The sequence below is a fragment of the Crocuta crocuta genome, unplaced genomic scaffold, assembly GCF_008692635.1.
Source record: "Crocuta crocuta isolate KB4526 unplaced genomic scaffold, BGI_CrCroc_1.0 scaffold331, whole genome shotgun sequence".
Taxonomy (NCBI): domain Eukaryota; kingdom Metazoa; phylum Chordata; class Mammalia; order Carnivora; family Hyaenidae; genus Crocuta; species Crocuta crocuta.
In genome coordinates, this window is record NW_027531015.1 from 806,241 (window position 1) to 821,374 (window position 15,134).

The 15,134-nt window shown below is 34.8% G+C and overlaps 1 protein-coding gene across 1 annotated transcript in view; it reads left to right on the plus strand.

The window, feature by feature from the left end:
• Window positions 1-15,134, plus strand: part of BLTP1 (bridge-like lipid transfer protein family member 1) — a 205,727-nt gene that overhangs the window by 81,510 nt on the left and 109,083 nt on the right. Inside the window, exons 23-26 of the mRNA XM_077770881.1 lie at window positions 3,184-3,363; window positions 5,826-5,954; window positions 10,511-10,630; window positions 11,564-11,844. Of these exons, the coding sequence (XP_077627007.1) occupies window positions 3,184-3,363; window positions 5,826-5,954; window positions 10,511-10,630; window positions 11,564-11,844 (710 nt within the window). The remainder of the gene's footprint in view (window positions 1-3,183; window positions 3,364-5,825; window positions 5,955-10,510; window positions 10,631-11,563; window positions 11,845-15,134) is intronic.

The following is a 15,134-nucleotide window of genomic DNA, read 5'->3' on the forward strand; positions in this document are numbered from 1 at the left end:
TGACCTCATCCAGAATCAAGAATTGGACACTTAATGGACTGAGTCACTCAGGTGCCCCTCAACTTTTATTTTGATGACTACATTCTCAAAAGACTTTACTATACATAAAAAGAACATATTATTGAGCTCATGAGAGTTCACATTAATCCTAACTATAATTATAATTATTAGTTATTGGCAAACATGTACAGAGACTGGAGTATAATGTATGATTTATTTGGTGATTAGAAAAGTTGTTCATGGCTTGGAGATATCAAGGTGTTAGTAGATGTACTGGTGGTATTTTGTGTCCTGTGTGGTTAGCACTTCATAATTCACCCTGAAAACAAGGATACTTTCTATGTATTGTCTCGGAATTTACTTATCTACCTAACTTGCTATGTTTTATATATCTGGCATGACTATTCCTAAGAATTCTTTTGTGGTACAGGTGAGTTATCCAGGATTTAGCTGCTTATTCTTGATAGCATTAGTCTTTTCTTTTTTTTTTTTTTTTGAGCGAGAGAGAGAGAAGGAGAGAGAGAATCCCAGAAGGTGCAGATAGAGAGAGAGAGTGTAGAGCCCGGAGTAGGGCTTGATCTCACCTGAAGTGGGGCTTGATCTCACCCGAAGTGGGGCTTGATCTCACCCGAAATGGGGCTTGATCTCATCCGAAGTGAGGCTCTAGTTCATCCGAAGTGGGGCTCAAGCTCACCTAATGCAGGGCTTGAACTCACTAACCATGAGATTATGACCTGAGCCAAAGTCAGATGCTTAACCAATTGAGCCACCCATGCACCCTCTTATTGCATTAGTCTTAAGGAAGGGTCTCAAGGTTAAGGATCTGAGATGGTGGATGGATTATTGTGTCTGACTTATGGAACCATCCCTTTTAATTTATGAGCTTGATGATGTATTTTAATTTCCTAGGGCTGCCACAGCAACATACCTCACGCTGGGTGGCTTAAAACACAAGATATTTGTTCTCTCACAGTTCTGGAGCTTAGAATTGTGAAATCAAGGTACTGGCAAGGCCATATTTTCTCTGAAGAATTTGAAAAAGGATCTCCTTGCCTCTTCTAAGCTTTTGATGGTTGCTAGTAATCCTGGGCATTCCTTATCTTGTAGACACATTACTCAACTCTCTGTCTTTGTCTTCTCATAGCATTGTCTCCATGTGTATGTCTGTGTCCCAATTTTCCTCTTACAAGGATACCAGTCATTGGATTAAGGCCAACCCTGATTTGATGTAACCTTATTTTAACGTGATTACATCTGCTAAAACCCTGTTTTCAAATATAGCAAGGTCATAATTACAGGGGCCTGGGCTTAGGACTTGAATGTGTCTTTTAGGGGAAACAGTTCAACTCACAATATGATACAACACACAATAAAATCTAGAATATATTCTTTGTTGGTATACTAGATAGGCTCTATCTTTAGGACAAGCCAAGATCCATATGTGTTTTTGAGCTCAAAAAACATTGATCAGAAGTATCTTACACTGAGAATTATCAAATCTTAGTGCCAGAACTGATATTTATTGATCATCCTCTCGAACTTGGTCAGATAAAATAGAAGGTTACTGATGCCTGGAGAAACTTAGGTGATTTTATATATTGTCACACAGCTTGGATGAAAAAAAAATTAAAAATGTTTCTTTGTTTAAATGTTTTTAATGTTTTCTTAAAGAGCTAGTAGAGCTATTATGGTCATAATTTGAAATTTTCTTTTAAGAATTCCTTATGAATTTGATATGACTCATATCCTCAGTTTTTTTGAGAATACATTTCCTAAAATGTGTTCAAATAAGGAACACTAACACCATTCCTTGTGCTGATGGCTTGCATACACATACCAAAAAGATAACTGTAGTAAAATTACTTTGGGAAATATCTGTGAACTGTCTTAATATCTATAAGTATATTGAATTCTCTGAAAAGACTCACTGTGAAAAATATATATAGTCACTTAGTAGTATCTACCTTTTGTGGCCACTGTTAGGTACAGTGATAAGTGGTAAACCAGACAGAAATGGTCTTTACCCTAATATACCTGGTGGAAAAGAGAAATCGTGAGGAAATTAGAATAATAAATAATGGTCTTGAGACAAGAACATTATAAGATTAGCCTTTTTAGATCTCCGTGGTTGTTTTGTAGAATATGTGGAGACAGATGTAAAAGTAAATGTTGGGAGGCTATGTAAAACCCTAGCAATATGTCATATTATTTGGACCACATTAATAGCAGTGAAGATGGAAGAAAATCAGTGCATTTCTGAGAGCTTGGGAGATACAGTCTACAGAAATTGGTGACTGATGGGTAGGGCATTGCCAAACTTGTTTTGATTCTGTATTACTAATAATCTGTGGAACCAGTGTTCTATGGAATACTCTATTTTAGGACATACCTTTTCACTTTCTGAGTAAGTCCCAGAGTTTTTCTCTTTGAAATATTTATGCTGCTTTTTAGTAGTAGGTATATAATTTCTCTAAGATAAATGTATCGTTTTTATATTTATATATGTTCTCAAAATCTGTATGAAAAATGGCTTTCTTCCCTAGTGCTTCATTTTATCATCTTATTTATCGGTCTTTGTTTTTCCCTATTTTTTTCTTCTTTTTACTATTTTTAAAATATATTATTTACTTATTTGTTGTTTTTGTTTTTGTTTTGTTTTTGTTTTAGAGAGAGAGTGCGAGTGGAGGAGAGGGGCAGAGGGAGAGAGAGAATCTCAAGTAGGTTCCATACCTGGTGCAGAGCCCAACATAGGGCTTGATCCCATGACCCTGGGAGTATGACCTGAGCCAAAATCAAGAGTCGGATGCTTAACTGACTGAGCAACCCAGGCGCCTCTCTTTTTAATACATATTTTAATCTTATTCCAGCCTTCCCACCACAGATTGGTCTCTTACATGCCCTGTCAGAGTACTAGTTTCTTTTTATTCACTGAGGCAGTTATTAGAGAGGTCTCATTCTTTTTAGGATTTTGTTATCTTGCTTTGCATTTGGGTTCTTACAGATATTGTCACTAAAGAAGCTTAAATTAGACTCCTTATAGTACAAGGTTATATTGGGACCTTATGGATCCTTAAGTCTTATTTTCTGGATAGCACGATTTTATTTAGGCTCTGGAGAAAAAAACAACTAGAAATTGTAATGCCGATTTTCTTATACTTCTTACAGTCTTACTATTGTTTTCAGCAGCGACCCCCTGTGGATGAAGTACTCAGGGAAGGTCACATCAATTTGTCGGGTCTCCAGCTGAGAGCACATGCTATGTTCTCAGCAGAAGGTCTTCCTTTGGGAAGTGATTCTTTAGAATATGCATGGCTAATTGATGTGCAGGCTGGAAGCCTTACAGCTAAGGTCACAGCACCACAGGTATGATTCTCTGACTACTTTTCTTTTTCTTTTGCTCACCCACTTCACCAAGAGTAAGTTGTATGGCTGTTTAAATGTTCATTGCATTTTCACCAATGGCATTCTGATGGACAGAAAGCTCTTTGCTTTTTGGATTGGAATCATTCTTGCCATTCATAATTTTCTTAGCAATAGATGAGTCAGAGACAAGTTTCGCTTTTGAGCCACATAAAATTGAAGGGTGTAATGTTTTATAGTTCTTAATAATACTTTCAAGATTGAGGCTTTGGGAAAAACTCAGTATGAGAACTGTTCTGGAAATTTTATGTATTATTCAAATTACATTAGTTTGCTCACTGTTCAAAAAATTTTCTTTTCCCAGTGTATATAATAATTTTAAAAATATTTTTTTAATGTTTTATTTATTTATTTTCTTTTTTCAAGAGAGAGACAGACTGCATGAGCAGGGGAGGGTCAGAGAAAGAGGGAGACACAGAATCAGAAGCAGTCTCCAGCCTCTGAGCTAGCTGTCAACACAGAGCCTGATGCGGGGCTTGAACCCACGAACCATGAGATCATGGCCTGAGCCAAAGTCGGATGCTTAACCGACTGAGCCACCCAGGCACCCCTAAGAATATTTCTTTCTTGTGTATTTCTTAAGTAGGATTTGAAAATATTATTTATGGTGTTAAGGATTAGGTAGCTTGTTTTTTTACTTGTCATGTCTCAAAGCAACATCATTTGTATCTGTGCTTAATGATGTGGATACTGATGTAAAAAAAAAACAAACAAACAAATTTACTAGTAACTAAACCTGGTCTAGAGTGTAGGTTGTGATCCTTCTGGATAAAATTCCCCTCGTCCTCATTGTCCCCCTTATTCTTTAGAAGACTCAGAAGTCATAAGGATTTAGTTCTAGAAATGGACCATTGAAATTTAGCCAAGTAGCCATATTACTGAACAGTTCACCTGTTGAGCCACATATTTTTTAAAATTATTTTCTAAATATTTATTTTGAGAGAGAGAGCATGCATAGGGGAGGGGCAGAGAGAGAGAGTGAGAGAGAGAGAGAGAGTGAGAGAGCGAGAGAATCCCAAGCAGGCTCCATGCTGCCGGCACAGAGCCCAGTGCAGGGCTTGAACCCACGAAATGTGAGATCATGACTGGAGCCAAAATCAAAAGTTAGATGCTTAACTTACTGAGCCACCCAAGTGCCCCTTGAGCTACTTATTTATGATAATATACTTTTTGTGGCATTTCAAAAGATTGGAATATGGTCTTTAATGTGTAAAATGTGTATACTCAATTTTAATAAAAAGTTACAGAATGTGTATGACCATTTAGAGGTAGGTAGTAGCAATAGGAAGGTGGATAAAGACATTAAGTGCCTTGTATATTGGTAAGTAGTTTTTGGAAGGCAGCAAAAATTAAGGTTCTAGAAATAAGAAAATGGATAAAAGGGATATTTTATATAAAAATATAAAAGGGATATTTTATATAAAAGTGGATAAAGAAAATATGTAACAGAATGTATAAAAGTGGATGAAAAATATTCAGTGTTCATTGCCATGACGGCTGTCCCCTTTTATTGTTGCCTGTTATCTCTTCTCTCTAATGTACACGTAAAACTGAAACATGTAAAAAAAAAATAGGTTCCTTAACAAACATGAAATAAAGCAATGCTTATGCTGCTAAACTGGACACAACTCCTGTAACAAGTGCTAGAATCTCATATGTTTATAAGTTGACTTTATTACAAATGAAACATTTCTCTTTCTTCTGCATTAGAATCTTGGCATCACTATTTCTAGTGAGTGTTTCATGAATCCATTGGTGCTTTTAATGTTTATTCCATTCTTTGTATATTTTAAAAGTAAAATTCATGTTTTCCAGTAGTTTAAATTTGTAATTTTTTAGGGACTAATGTAATGTATACTCAAGTTTCAGTGTGTTTATTATTAATAATACTAATGGTAATCAATTATAAAATAAAGGTATTTTTGTAAACTGAAGATTTGATGAAGAATTGATATATTCTTAAGTGTCCATAAACAAAAGTGTCTTACTCTTCAAAATATCTGATTTTATAAAATTGTATCTCCCTATAGTAGTTAGGTACAAATTTCAGATCAAAACTTCAGTATTAGGTAGAAATTTTAGGTGTTTTTCTGTGCAAAGGATACTAGTTAGTCATATAAGAAAGAAGATACAACCTTGAAGAAAAGTACATACTTTGTAAGTTGCTGAAGTTGAATTTTTCAGTTCTTATGCATTCTGTCATTCACAAATGAAAAGTAACATAAGCTTATAATGACGTCAAAGTAGAAAAATCATTATTCTGGCTAACAAATAGATTATGTAGCAGCAGGTATAAAACAGCATTTCGGTTCTTTCAAGCTGGGTTATTATTAATAAGCTTTTGAACTGTGAACACTTGTTTAGATTGCTAACACTGCTGTCAACTTGTCACTGCTTATTTGTAGCTGGCTTGTCTCTTGGAGTGGGGACAGACATTTGTTTTTCATGTGGTATGTCGGGAGTATGAACTGGAAAGACCCAAATCAGTAATAATATGTCAGCATGGAATTGACCGTCGTTTCTGCGAATCCAAGGTATGTTCACAAATATGTTAGCAGTATTATAAACATATATGGATTTTTTAAAATGGAAGTTTGAAATATCAGCTGTAAATCAAATGCACATGGCCATGAAGTAAACATCATAGTTCAGTTTTCCCAATTAATAAAATTATTTTTCAGATTTGTAGCCAGTTATTTCATTGTAAGCATCTATGAGGTAATTATTAAAACATAAATTCACAAATAAATGGAGATATAAAAATTATATCTTACCTCTTCTATTTTTACTGTAAACTCCTGTTTTCTTGCATTATTGCACTCTTTCAGATATGGCCATACATTTCCGTAGAAGATTTAGAAACTGACGCCAGAGGAAGGTTAAATTCCTTACATGATCTTGTTTGTATAACTCTTCTGGAACATACCTGTTCTTCTGTAAGGCGGCTAGCAGTGCTGGCACTTGCCAAGAAAAGATGGCAGTTTCAAAATAAAAATTTACCCTAATATTATAACACAGAGTTAACTAATGTTTACAGTTTAGTTTTTGTTTCTAGTTTCTTCCCTATATGTTTTTCCTTTTTTCTTCTTTTCTAATACATACTATTTGTTTGCCATTATATTGTTGTGAATTGAAAACAATTCATCCTGCTTTTATTTCTATCTCCAAAAAATCTATAACCTGTGCTTACTCCCAACAGTAAAGGAAACCATTATAACTGGTGATAAAATTGTTTTTTTTCTTGTTATAAAGCACATTGCCAGGATCCAGGGAATCTTTAGTTATGTGTAAATCAGCTAGTTCCTTATGGATAATTCACAGATACTTGTAGGATTCTCCTCCTCCCTTTTTAATTTTTTTTTTTTAAGACTCAGAGCTCTTATGTTGCATTAAAATTTTAAAAATCAACTTTATTGAGGCATAATTTACATACAATAAATTCACCCTTTTTAAGATGTACAGTTCGAGTTTTGATAAATGTTTTATGTATAAGGGTGTAACCATTACTGTCACTGAAGTCTAGAACATTTTTATCACCTTAGAAAATTACTTTGGGTCCCTTTGCCATCAGCCATTCATTATTCCATGCAACCATTGGTGTGCTTTCTGTCATTTTATATCAGATATTTTTAGGTCTATTTTTAGGTCAGACATACCTTTTATTGCATTTCACAAATACTGTGGATTTTTTTGTTTTTTTGTTTTTTTGTTTTTATAAATTGAAGGTTTGTGGTAACCCTGTGTCAAGCACATCTATCAATGCCATTTTTCCAGCACCTTTTGCTTACTTTGTGTTTCTGTGTCACATTTTTAATCTTTTTAATATTAGAAATTTTATTTCTTAGTATTTTTTTTTTAATTTTTAAATTTACATCCAAATTAGTTAGCATGTAGTGCAATAATGATTTCAGGGGTAGAATCCAGTGATTCATCCCCTATGTAAAACACCCAGTGCTCTCCCAGCAAGTGTCTTCCTTAATGTCCCTTACCTATCTAAGTCCATACCCCCTACCCACAACCCCTCCAGCAACTCTCAGTTCTGTATATTTAAAATCTCTTATGTTTTGTCCCCCTTCCTGTTTTTGTTATTTTTGCTTCCTTTCCCTTATGTTCATTTGTTTTGTATCTTAAATTCTACATGAGTGAAGTCATGTGATATTTGTCTTTCTCTGACTTATTTCAATTAGCATAATACTCTATAGTTCCACACATGTAGTTGGTTGCAAATAGCAAGATTTCATTCTTTTTGATTGCAAAGTAAAACTACATTGTGTGTGTGTGTGTGTGTCTGTCTGTCTGTCTTCTTTATCCATTCATCAGTCTATGGACATTTGGGCTCTTTCCATACTTTGGCTATTCTTTATAAACATTATCTGTGCCCTTTGAAACAGCACACCTGTATCCTTTGGATAAATACCCACTAGTGCAATTGCTGGGTCATAGGGTAGTTCTATTTTTAACTTTTTGAGGAACTTCCATACTGTTTTCCAGAGAGGCTGCACCAACTTGCTTTCCCACTAGCAGTACAAAAGAGATCCTCTTTCTCTGCATCCTCGCCAACATCTGTTATTGCCTTGTTTTCTGGGAGATTTTTGATTACTAATTCAATTTCTTTACTGGTTATGGGTCTGTTCAAATATTCCATTTCCTCCTGTTTCAGTTTTGGTAGTTTATAGGTTTCTATCAATTTGTCCATTTCTTCCAGGTTGCCCAGTTTATTGGCATATAATTGCTCATAAAATATTCTCTTATTATTGTTTGTATTTCTGCAGTGTTGATTATGATCTCTCTTTCTTTTTGATCAAACTGGCCAGGGGTTTATCAATTTTGTTAATTATTTCTAAGAACCAGCTCCTGGTTTCATTGATTTGTTCTACTGTTTTGTTTTTTTTTTATTTCGATAGCATTGATTTCTGCTCTAATCTTTATTATTTCCTATCTTCTGCTGGTGTTGGGTTTTATTTGCTGTTCTTTTTCCAGCTTTTTAAGGTGTAAGTTTAGGTTGTGTATCTGAGGCCTTTCTTCCTTCGCTAGGAAGGCCTGGATTGCTATATACTTCCCTCTTATGACCACCTTTGCTGCTTTCCAGAGGTTTTGTGCTCTGACATTATAATTTTCTTTGGCTTCCATTTACTTTTCAATTTCCTCTTTAACTTCTTGGTTAACACATTCATTCTTTTGGTAGGATGTTCTTTAGTCTCCAAGTATTTGTTGTCTTTCCAGATTTTTTCTTATGGTTGATTTTGAGTTTCATCACGATTTGGTTTGAAAATATGCATGAAATGCTCTCTATCTTTTTATACTTGTTGAGAGCAGATTTGCGTCCCAGTGTGTGATCTATTCTGAAGAATGTTCCATGTGCACTCAAGAGGAATGTGTATTCTGTCTGTGTCACATTTTGATAATTCTTGCAATATTTCAGACTTTGTCATTACTATATTTGTTACAGTGATCTATGATCAGTAATTATGACTTGCTGAAAGCTCAGCAGATGATTAGCATTTTTTAGCGAGAAAGTCATGTACATTTTTCCCATTTGTATGCTGTGGCACATTTAGACTACAGTATATAGTGTAAATGTAACTTTTATATTCACTAGGAAACCAAAAATATATTTTTTATCTTTAATAATATTTTTAATTTTTATTTTAATGTCACTATAAAAACATATAGTGTTACATTAATTTCAGGTATACAGTGTAGTGATTCAAGAATTCCATATATTACTCAGTGCTTATCAAGAGTATCTTAATCCCCTTCACCTATTTCAACCATCCCCCCCACTTGCTGCCCCTCTGGTAACCACCTGTTTATTCTCTACAGTTAAGAGCCTGTATTTTTATTTGTCTCTCTCTTTTTCCTTTTGTTCATTTGTTTCTTAAATTCCATGTGTGAATGAAATCATATGGTATTTGTCTTTCTCTAACTAGCTTATTTTGCTTAGCATTTTACTCTCTAGATCCGTCCATGTTGTTGCAAATGGAAAGATTTCATTCTTTTTTAATGCTAAGTAATATTTCATTGTATATATACCACATCTTTATCCATTCATCTGTTGGTGTACACTTGGGCTGCTTCCACAATTTGTTATAAATAATGCTGCAATAAGCACAGAGGTGCATATATCCTTTTGAATTAGTATTTTCATATTCTTTTGAGTAAATACTCAGTAGTGCAATTACTGGGTCATAGGATAGCTCAATTTTTAATTTTTTCAGCAACCTCTATACTGTCTTCCATAGTGGCTGCACCAGTTTGCATTCCCGCCAGCAGTGCACAAGGGCTCCTTTTTCTCCATATCCTTGCCAACACTTGCTGCTGCTTGTTTTTTTTTAAATTTTTTTTAATTTTAGCCACAAAAAATTTATATGACTTGCTTTATTGTGATATTTGCTTTACTGTGATGGTCTGGAACCCAACCTGCAATATCTCTAAGGTATGCCTTATTATTATAGAACGCTGATTATAAGACAAAACGCCTGTATTCTAGTCCTGGCACTACCTCTAATGAGCAAGAGCATGTTATCGAGCCAGTCATTTACTCAGCGCTGCCATTTCCCCCAAGAAGTTCTTCATTAGGTGATATGTATGTTTTCTTCAAACCTAACCATGACCAAATCTGTTTTAGGAGTAAAACAATATCAAATTTGTGTGCATTGTCCTAGGCATAATAATAAAATTTAGATTTGACATATTTCTAAAAAGAAGATTGTGTGTGTGTAATCCAGAGTACTCATAAGAAAATCTTAAAATTTTAAACTGCTGTATAGTTCTTATAATTCTGTGACACTGTTTAGTTATCAGTTTACTTTGACTATTCTTTGTTTCAGTAACAAGTTATATATGTATTCTGTCAATTTAGATTTGTTACTTGCCTATTTGAATGGAAATGGTACATGCTTATGATTAGTTTCTAATTGGTAAGACTTTAATCACTGATTATTTCATTTATCATTATAAAAAATGGAATGTAATTGAGTAATTTTTAAAAATACACACATTGCCAGAATTTTACTTAAATGAGAAGATATAAGTATCTAAATGGTGAATCAGTGGTGAAAAATTAATATTCATTTCATTTTCATTTTAGTTGAGTTGTATTCCTGGGCCTTGTCCGACTTCAGATGATTTGAAATATACTATGACACGTTTAGCAGTAGATGGAGCAGATATTTATATTGTGGAGCATGGCTGTGCTACAAATCTAAAGGTACACATTTGTCTGTTTCTTGGCCAGTGTAGTTCTTTTTCCTTTTTACGAAACCAAACCTACGTTTCTTGAAATAGAATACACATTTATAATTTACCATCTCACAGAAGACTATAGAATCCCAGGAGATAGCTGTCTGTTTTTTGCATGTCCATGTTCTCTTCTGGTCTATTTCTTAAGGCATATTTGCTTTCACTACTATTTCACTCTAACTGAATTATCATAATCTTGCTTTATGGCAGAGATGTAAACGTGTAGGTTACTTTTATGGCAGGGATTAAATTGGTTATATATATATTTTTAAATGTTTTATTTATTTCTGAGAGAGAGAGAGGGGGGCAGGCAGCATGAGCAGGGGAGGGTCAGAGAGAGAGGGAGACACAGAATCTGAAGCAGGCTCTAGGCTCTGAGCTAGCTGTCAGCACAGAGCCCAACGCAGGGCTCGAACCCACGAACCATGAGATCATGGCCTAAACCGAAGTCGGATGCTTAACCAACTGAGCCACCCAGGCGCCCCTAAATTGGTTATATTTTTAAAAGATTTGATTTTAAGTGCCATTAGTTTTTATATATTTATGTCCTGTCTGGCTCTTGAAAACATCCATTTGCCACCTCGGCTTATAGGTTACTGCTTAAAGTTAAGCCTTATTAAGAGTCTGAGATTTTTGTTACTTACTATCCTTCTAACTTTTCTTTCCTCCTCCTCTCTTTTGTTTTCCTTTGGACTTAGTTTCTTTTCCTTTTATCCTCTTTTTTTTTTTTTAATTGAATGTCTGTTTTCATTCTGCTGCATTTATCTTTTCTATTTCCCTTCTTTTTCCTCTTCTTCTGTCTTTGATGCAGTTTGAAATAATTGCCTATTCTGTAGTTTATTTTAAATTGATTAAGACTATGGAAACCACAGTTTTATTTCATTTTCTTCATTCAATTTAGATGGGTGCAATTCGAGTTGCAAACTGTAATCTCCACAATCAGTCGGTTGGGGAAGGAATAAGTGCTGCAATTCAGGATTTTCAAGTGAGACAGTACATTGAACAATTAAATAATTCCAGAGTTGGACTTCAGCCTGCAGTGCTACGGAGGGCCTATTGGCTTGAAGCTGGGTCAGCCAACTTAGGACTCATTACTGTTGATATTGCGTTAGCTGCAGATCATCATTCTAAACATGAGGCCCAAAGACATTTCTTAGAAACTCATGATACCAGAACTAAGAGGTAAGTTAAATTTAAGGATGGTCATAGTCCCAAGCTGAGACGAAAATTACCTTATAATTATAGAGCAAACTCTATTGTTAGGAATGGAATAAGAGCATTTTATATAAAAACCAAATATAATCCTGCTAGGTACTCCTCAATGAATGTATAAGAACCTGATATTTAAGTAATACATTGTATACCTCATCTCTGGTGATTGTGTGGTTTCTGGAAGTAACATTGTTTTTTAATGTGTTTCTAAGTCCATTCTATGTGTATTAGCAGTGAAATGAGTTTTAATTATTGGTTCCCAAATAACGTGTTATAGGCACTACCCTTCTTTCTTTTCCATGACAGCCCTCCACTTACAATTCATCATTTCTAGAAAACATCATTGCTATGACTGTGTACTCTACAAAACTCTTTAGTGGGCCTTCATGACTGCAGGGGAGACTAAAAAGAAATTAGGGGCCCTAATTCCTAAGAAATGGTCTGCCATTCTAAAAGTTGACAGAGCCTCTTCCTGAGTCCTGTCCATTTAAAATACCAGGATAACTTTTCCCATCTCTGTCTCCCCCGTTACAAAGTTAATATGAGCTTATTTTACTTTATTTTTATTTTATTTTATTAACATTTTGATTTAATGTTTATTTTTGAGAGAGAGAGAGAGCAAGAGAGCAAGAGCGAGTCCATGGGAGGGGCAGAGCGAGAGGGAGACNATTATTTTATTAACATTTTGATTTAATGTTTATTTTTGAGAGAGAGCAAGAGAGCAAGAGCGAGTCCATGGGAGGGGCAGAGCGAGAGGGAGACAGAGGATCCATGCAGGCTCAGTGCTGTCATTGCAGAGCCTGATGTGGAGCTAGTACCCACCAACTGCAAGATCATGACCTGAGCCGAAGTGGATGCTTAACTGACTGAGTCACCTAGGCACCCCAAGCTTATTTTTAAAATAGAGAAAACTATTACACATAAGGGAAAATAATTACCATAACCTTATCATACTGAATTTGTCATATTTCTTACCCATATTTATAGTGCATTTTCCTTATACTTGAGATCATCGTGTATTTATATATTTAAATTCAGCATGTTGTATTAAACTTACACCCTAACCATCTTCCCAAATAATCCAAAATTTTATAAAGTTCCTTTGAAACAGATGATAATACATGATTAGAAAGATAAATTGTAATTTATTTAGCCATTGCCCTTATTATATTAAATATGTAGTTTCTAAATTGCTCATTTTAAATAATAGTAAGAGGAACATTTTGCACATAAAATCTTTTCCCACATGTTCTTTAAATTCCTTTTATGTTCTTACTATCTTTTTAGTGTTTATTTTTTAGAGAGAGAGCTTAAGCGCACAGGGGAGGGGCAGAGAGAAAGGGAGAATCTCACCTCTGTGCTGACAGCTGAGCTACGACGATGTCGGGCTCAATCTCACAGACTGTGAGATCATAACCTGAACTGAAAACAAGAGCCACCCAGGTACCCCTAAGTTCCCTTTAAATAATTTCCTTAGGAGGCGATGTTACTATGCTAAAAACTGAACGTTTTGATATGCATTCCCAAATTACTTCCCAGAAAGATTATTTCAGTTTGTATTCTCAGGGGCTCTTTAAGAGAGTCTCTGTCTGCTTCTTTGCTGCCCTTTAAGTGTTTTATAAGAACTAAAATGTGGTATTTCTTTGTTTTATTTTGCATTTCTTTATTTCTGAGATTTATATTTTTTTCATGTATTTATTGGCTGTTTTTATTTCCTCATTTGTGAATTTCATGTCATTATTTTATGTATATTTATTGGCATACTGGTGTATTTTTTAGAAAATTTTAAGAGCTGTTTATAGATTTTCATCCTTTTAATAGTCTCTTGCTAATATTTTGCAGTTTGTTTCATTTTTAATTGTTTTAATCTTACAGATTTTAATTTTTGTGTATTCAGATATGTCATTTTTCCCTTTGTAATTCTTTTACTAATTTGAGAAAATATTTCTTTTGCTAGTAATCACATAGCACCTGTATTTTCTTATTTTTTTTCTATCCTTTTTTTTTAAAACTCTATCTGGATTTTTCTGCAAATATCTTCTCAAATACAGAGGAAAAAATTCATACCTAATACACATTTATTTTTCCATTTCATCACAAACGTTTAGTTATTTTTATCTGTTAATTTTCCCAAAGAGCTATTTTTTTAGTTAAAAAATTCTGAGGTTTTTATTGAAATTACATTAATCTTTTAAGTTACTTTAAGATCCTGAAATTTTGTAAATGTGAGTATGGAAGCTCATGTGTGGAGAATATGGTCTTAAAAACTTTGATTTCTTTGTTAAGTGTTGCTCAAGAAGCCAGTTAATGTGAACAAAGTGCATGTGTCTAATTAGCTGAGATGGTAGAACAAGGTGCTAATGAAGCTATGGATGTGGCACCATGTGATTCAGGTTCCAGGTGCTGAAGTAAATCCAACCATTTAGATTGGTTTCAGTGCTCTGATTGGTTAATAATTGTGAAGAGTTTGGGATTTTATCATACTTGCAAATTAACATGTTAGCCTGCTACAATTTCATGGGTGCTGGCAGAAAACACAAGACTTGGCCAAAGATGAAGGACTTTATTACTTAACAGCAATAGCACTAGCCAGAATCATATGTGCTTGCATTTGTTCTCTGTGCCCTCCCAGTAGGGCTGCCAGATGAAATATAGGATGCCCAGTTAAATTTGAATTTCAGATAGTGATAAACAACAAATAACTTATTAGAGTAAGTGTGTCATATTGCCCCATACATTACATGGGACAGACTTATTTAAAGTTTATTTATTTATTTTGAGAGAGAGAGCACACATTTGTGTGAGTGGGGGAGGGGCAGAGAGAGGGGGAGAGATTTGGAGAGAGAATTCCAAGCAGGCTCTGTGCCCGATGTGGGCTCAATCCCACAACCATGGAATCATGACCTGTGTGGAAATCAAGAGTCAGACGCTTAACCGACTGACCCACCCAGGAGGCCTGTTACCATTTTTATAGTAAGTAGAAGCAAGCCTGCTCGTTTTCAGAATGAGACATATGTCATCTTTCAAGGTTGTTGACTGCTAGTAAAACCCTGAGAAGTGGCCTGGTCCAAACTTTGCATTCTTGGCATACCCAGCAAGAACAGGTAGGCATGTTTAGGCATATTGGGAGTTGCCTTTCCCAGCATGGTAGGCAACTCACTGACCTTCAGCTTTAACTGGCCACCTTTGGGCATATTTGATTCCCAGGAGTTTTGGGGCCTATATACAGTATTTTTTTTCATATAATTGGAGAAGTTTCT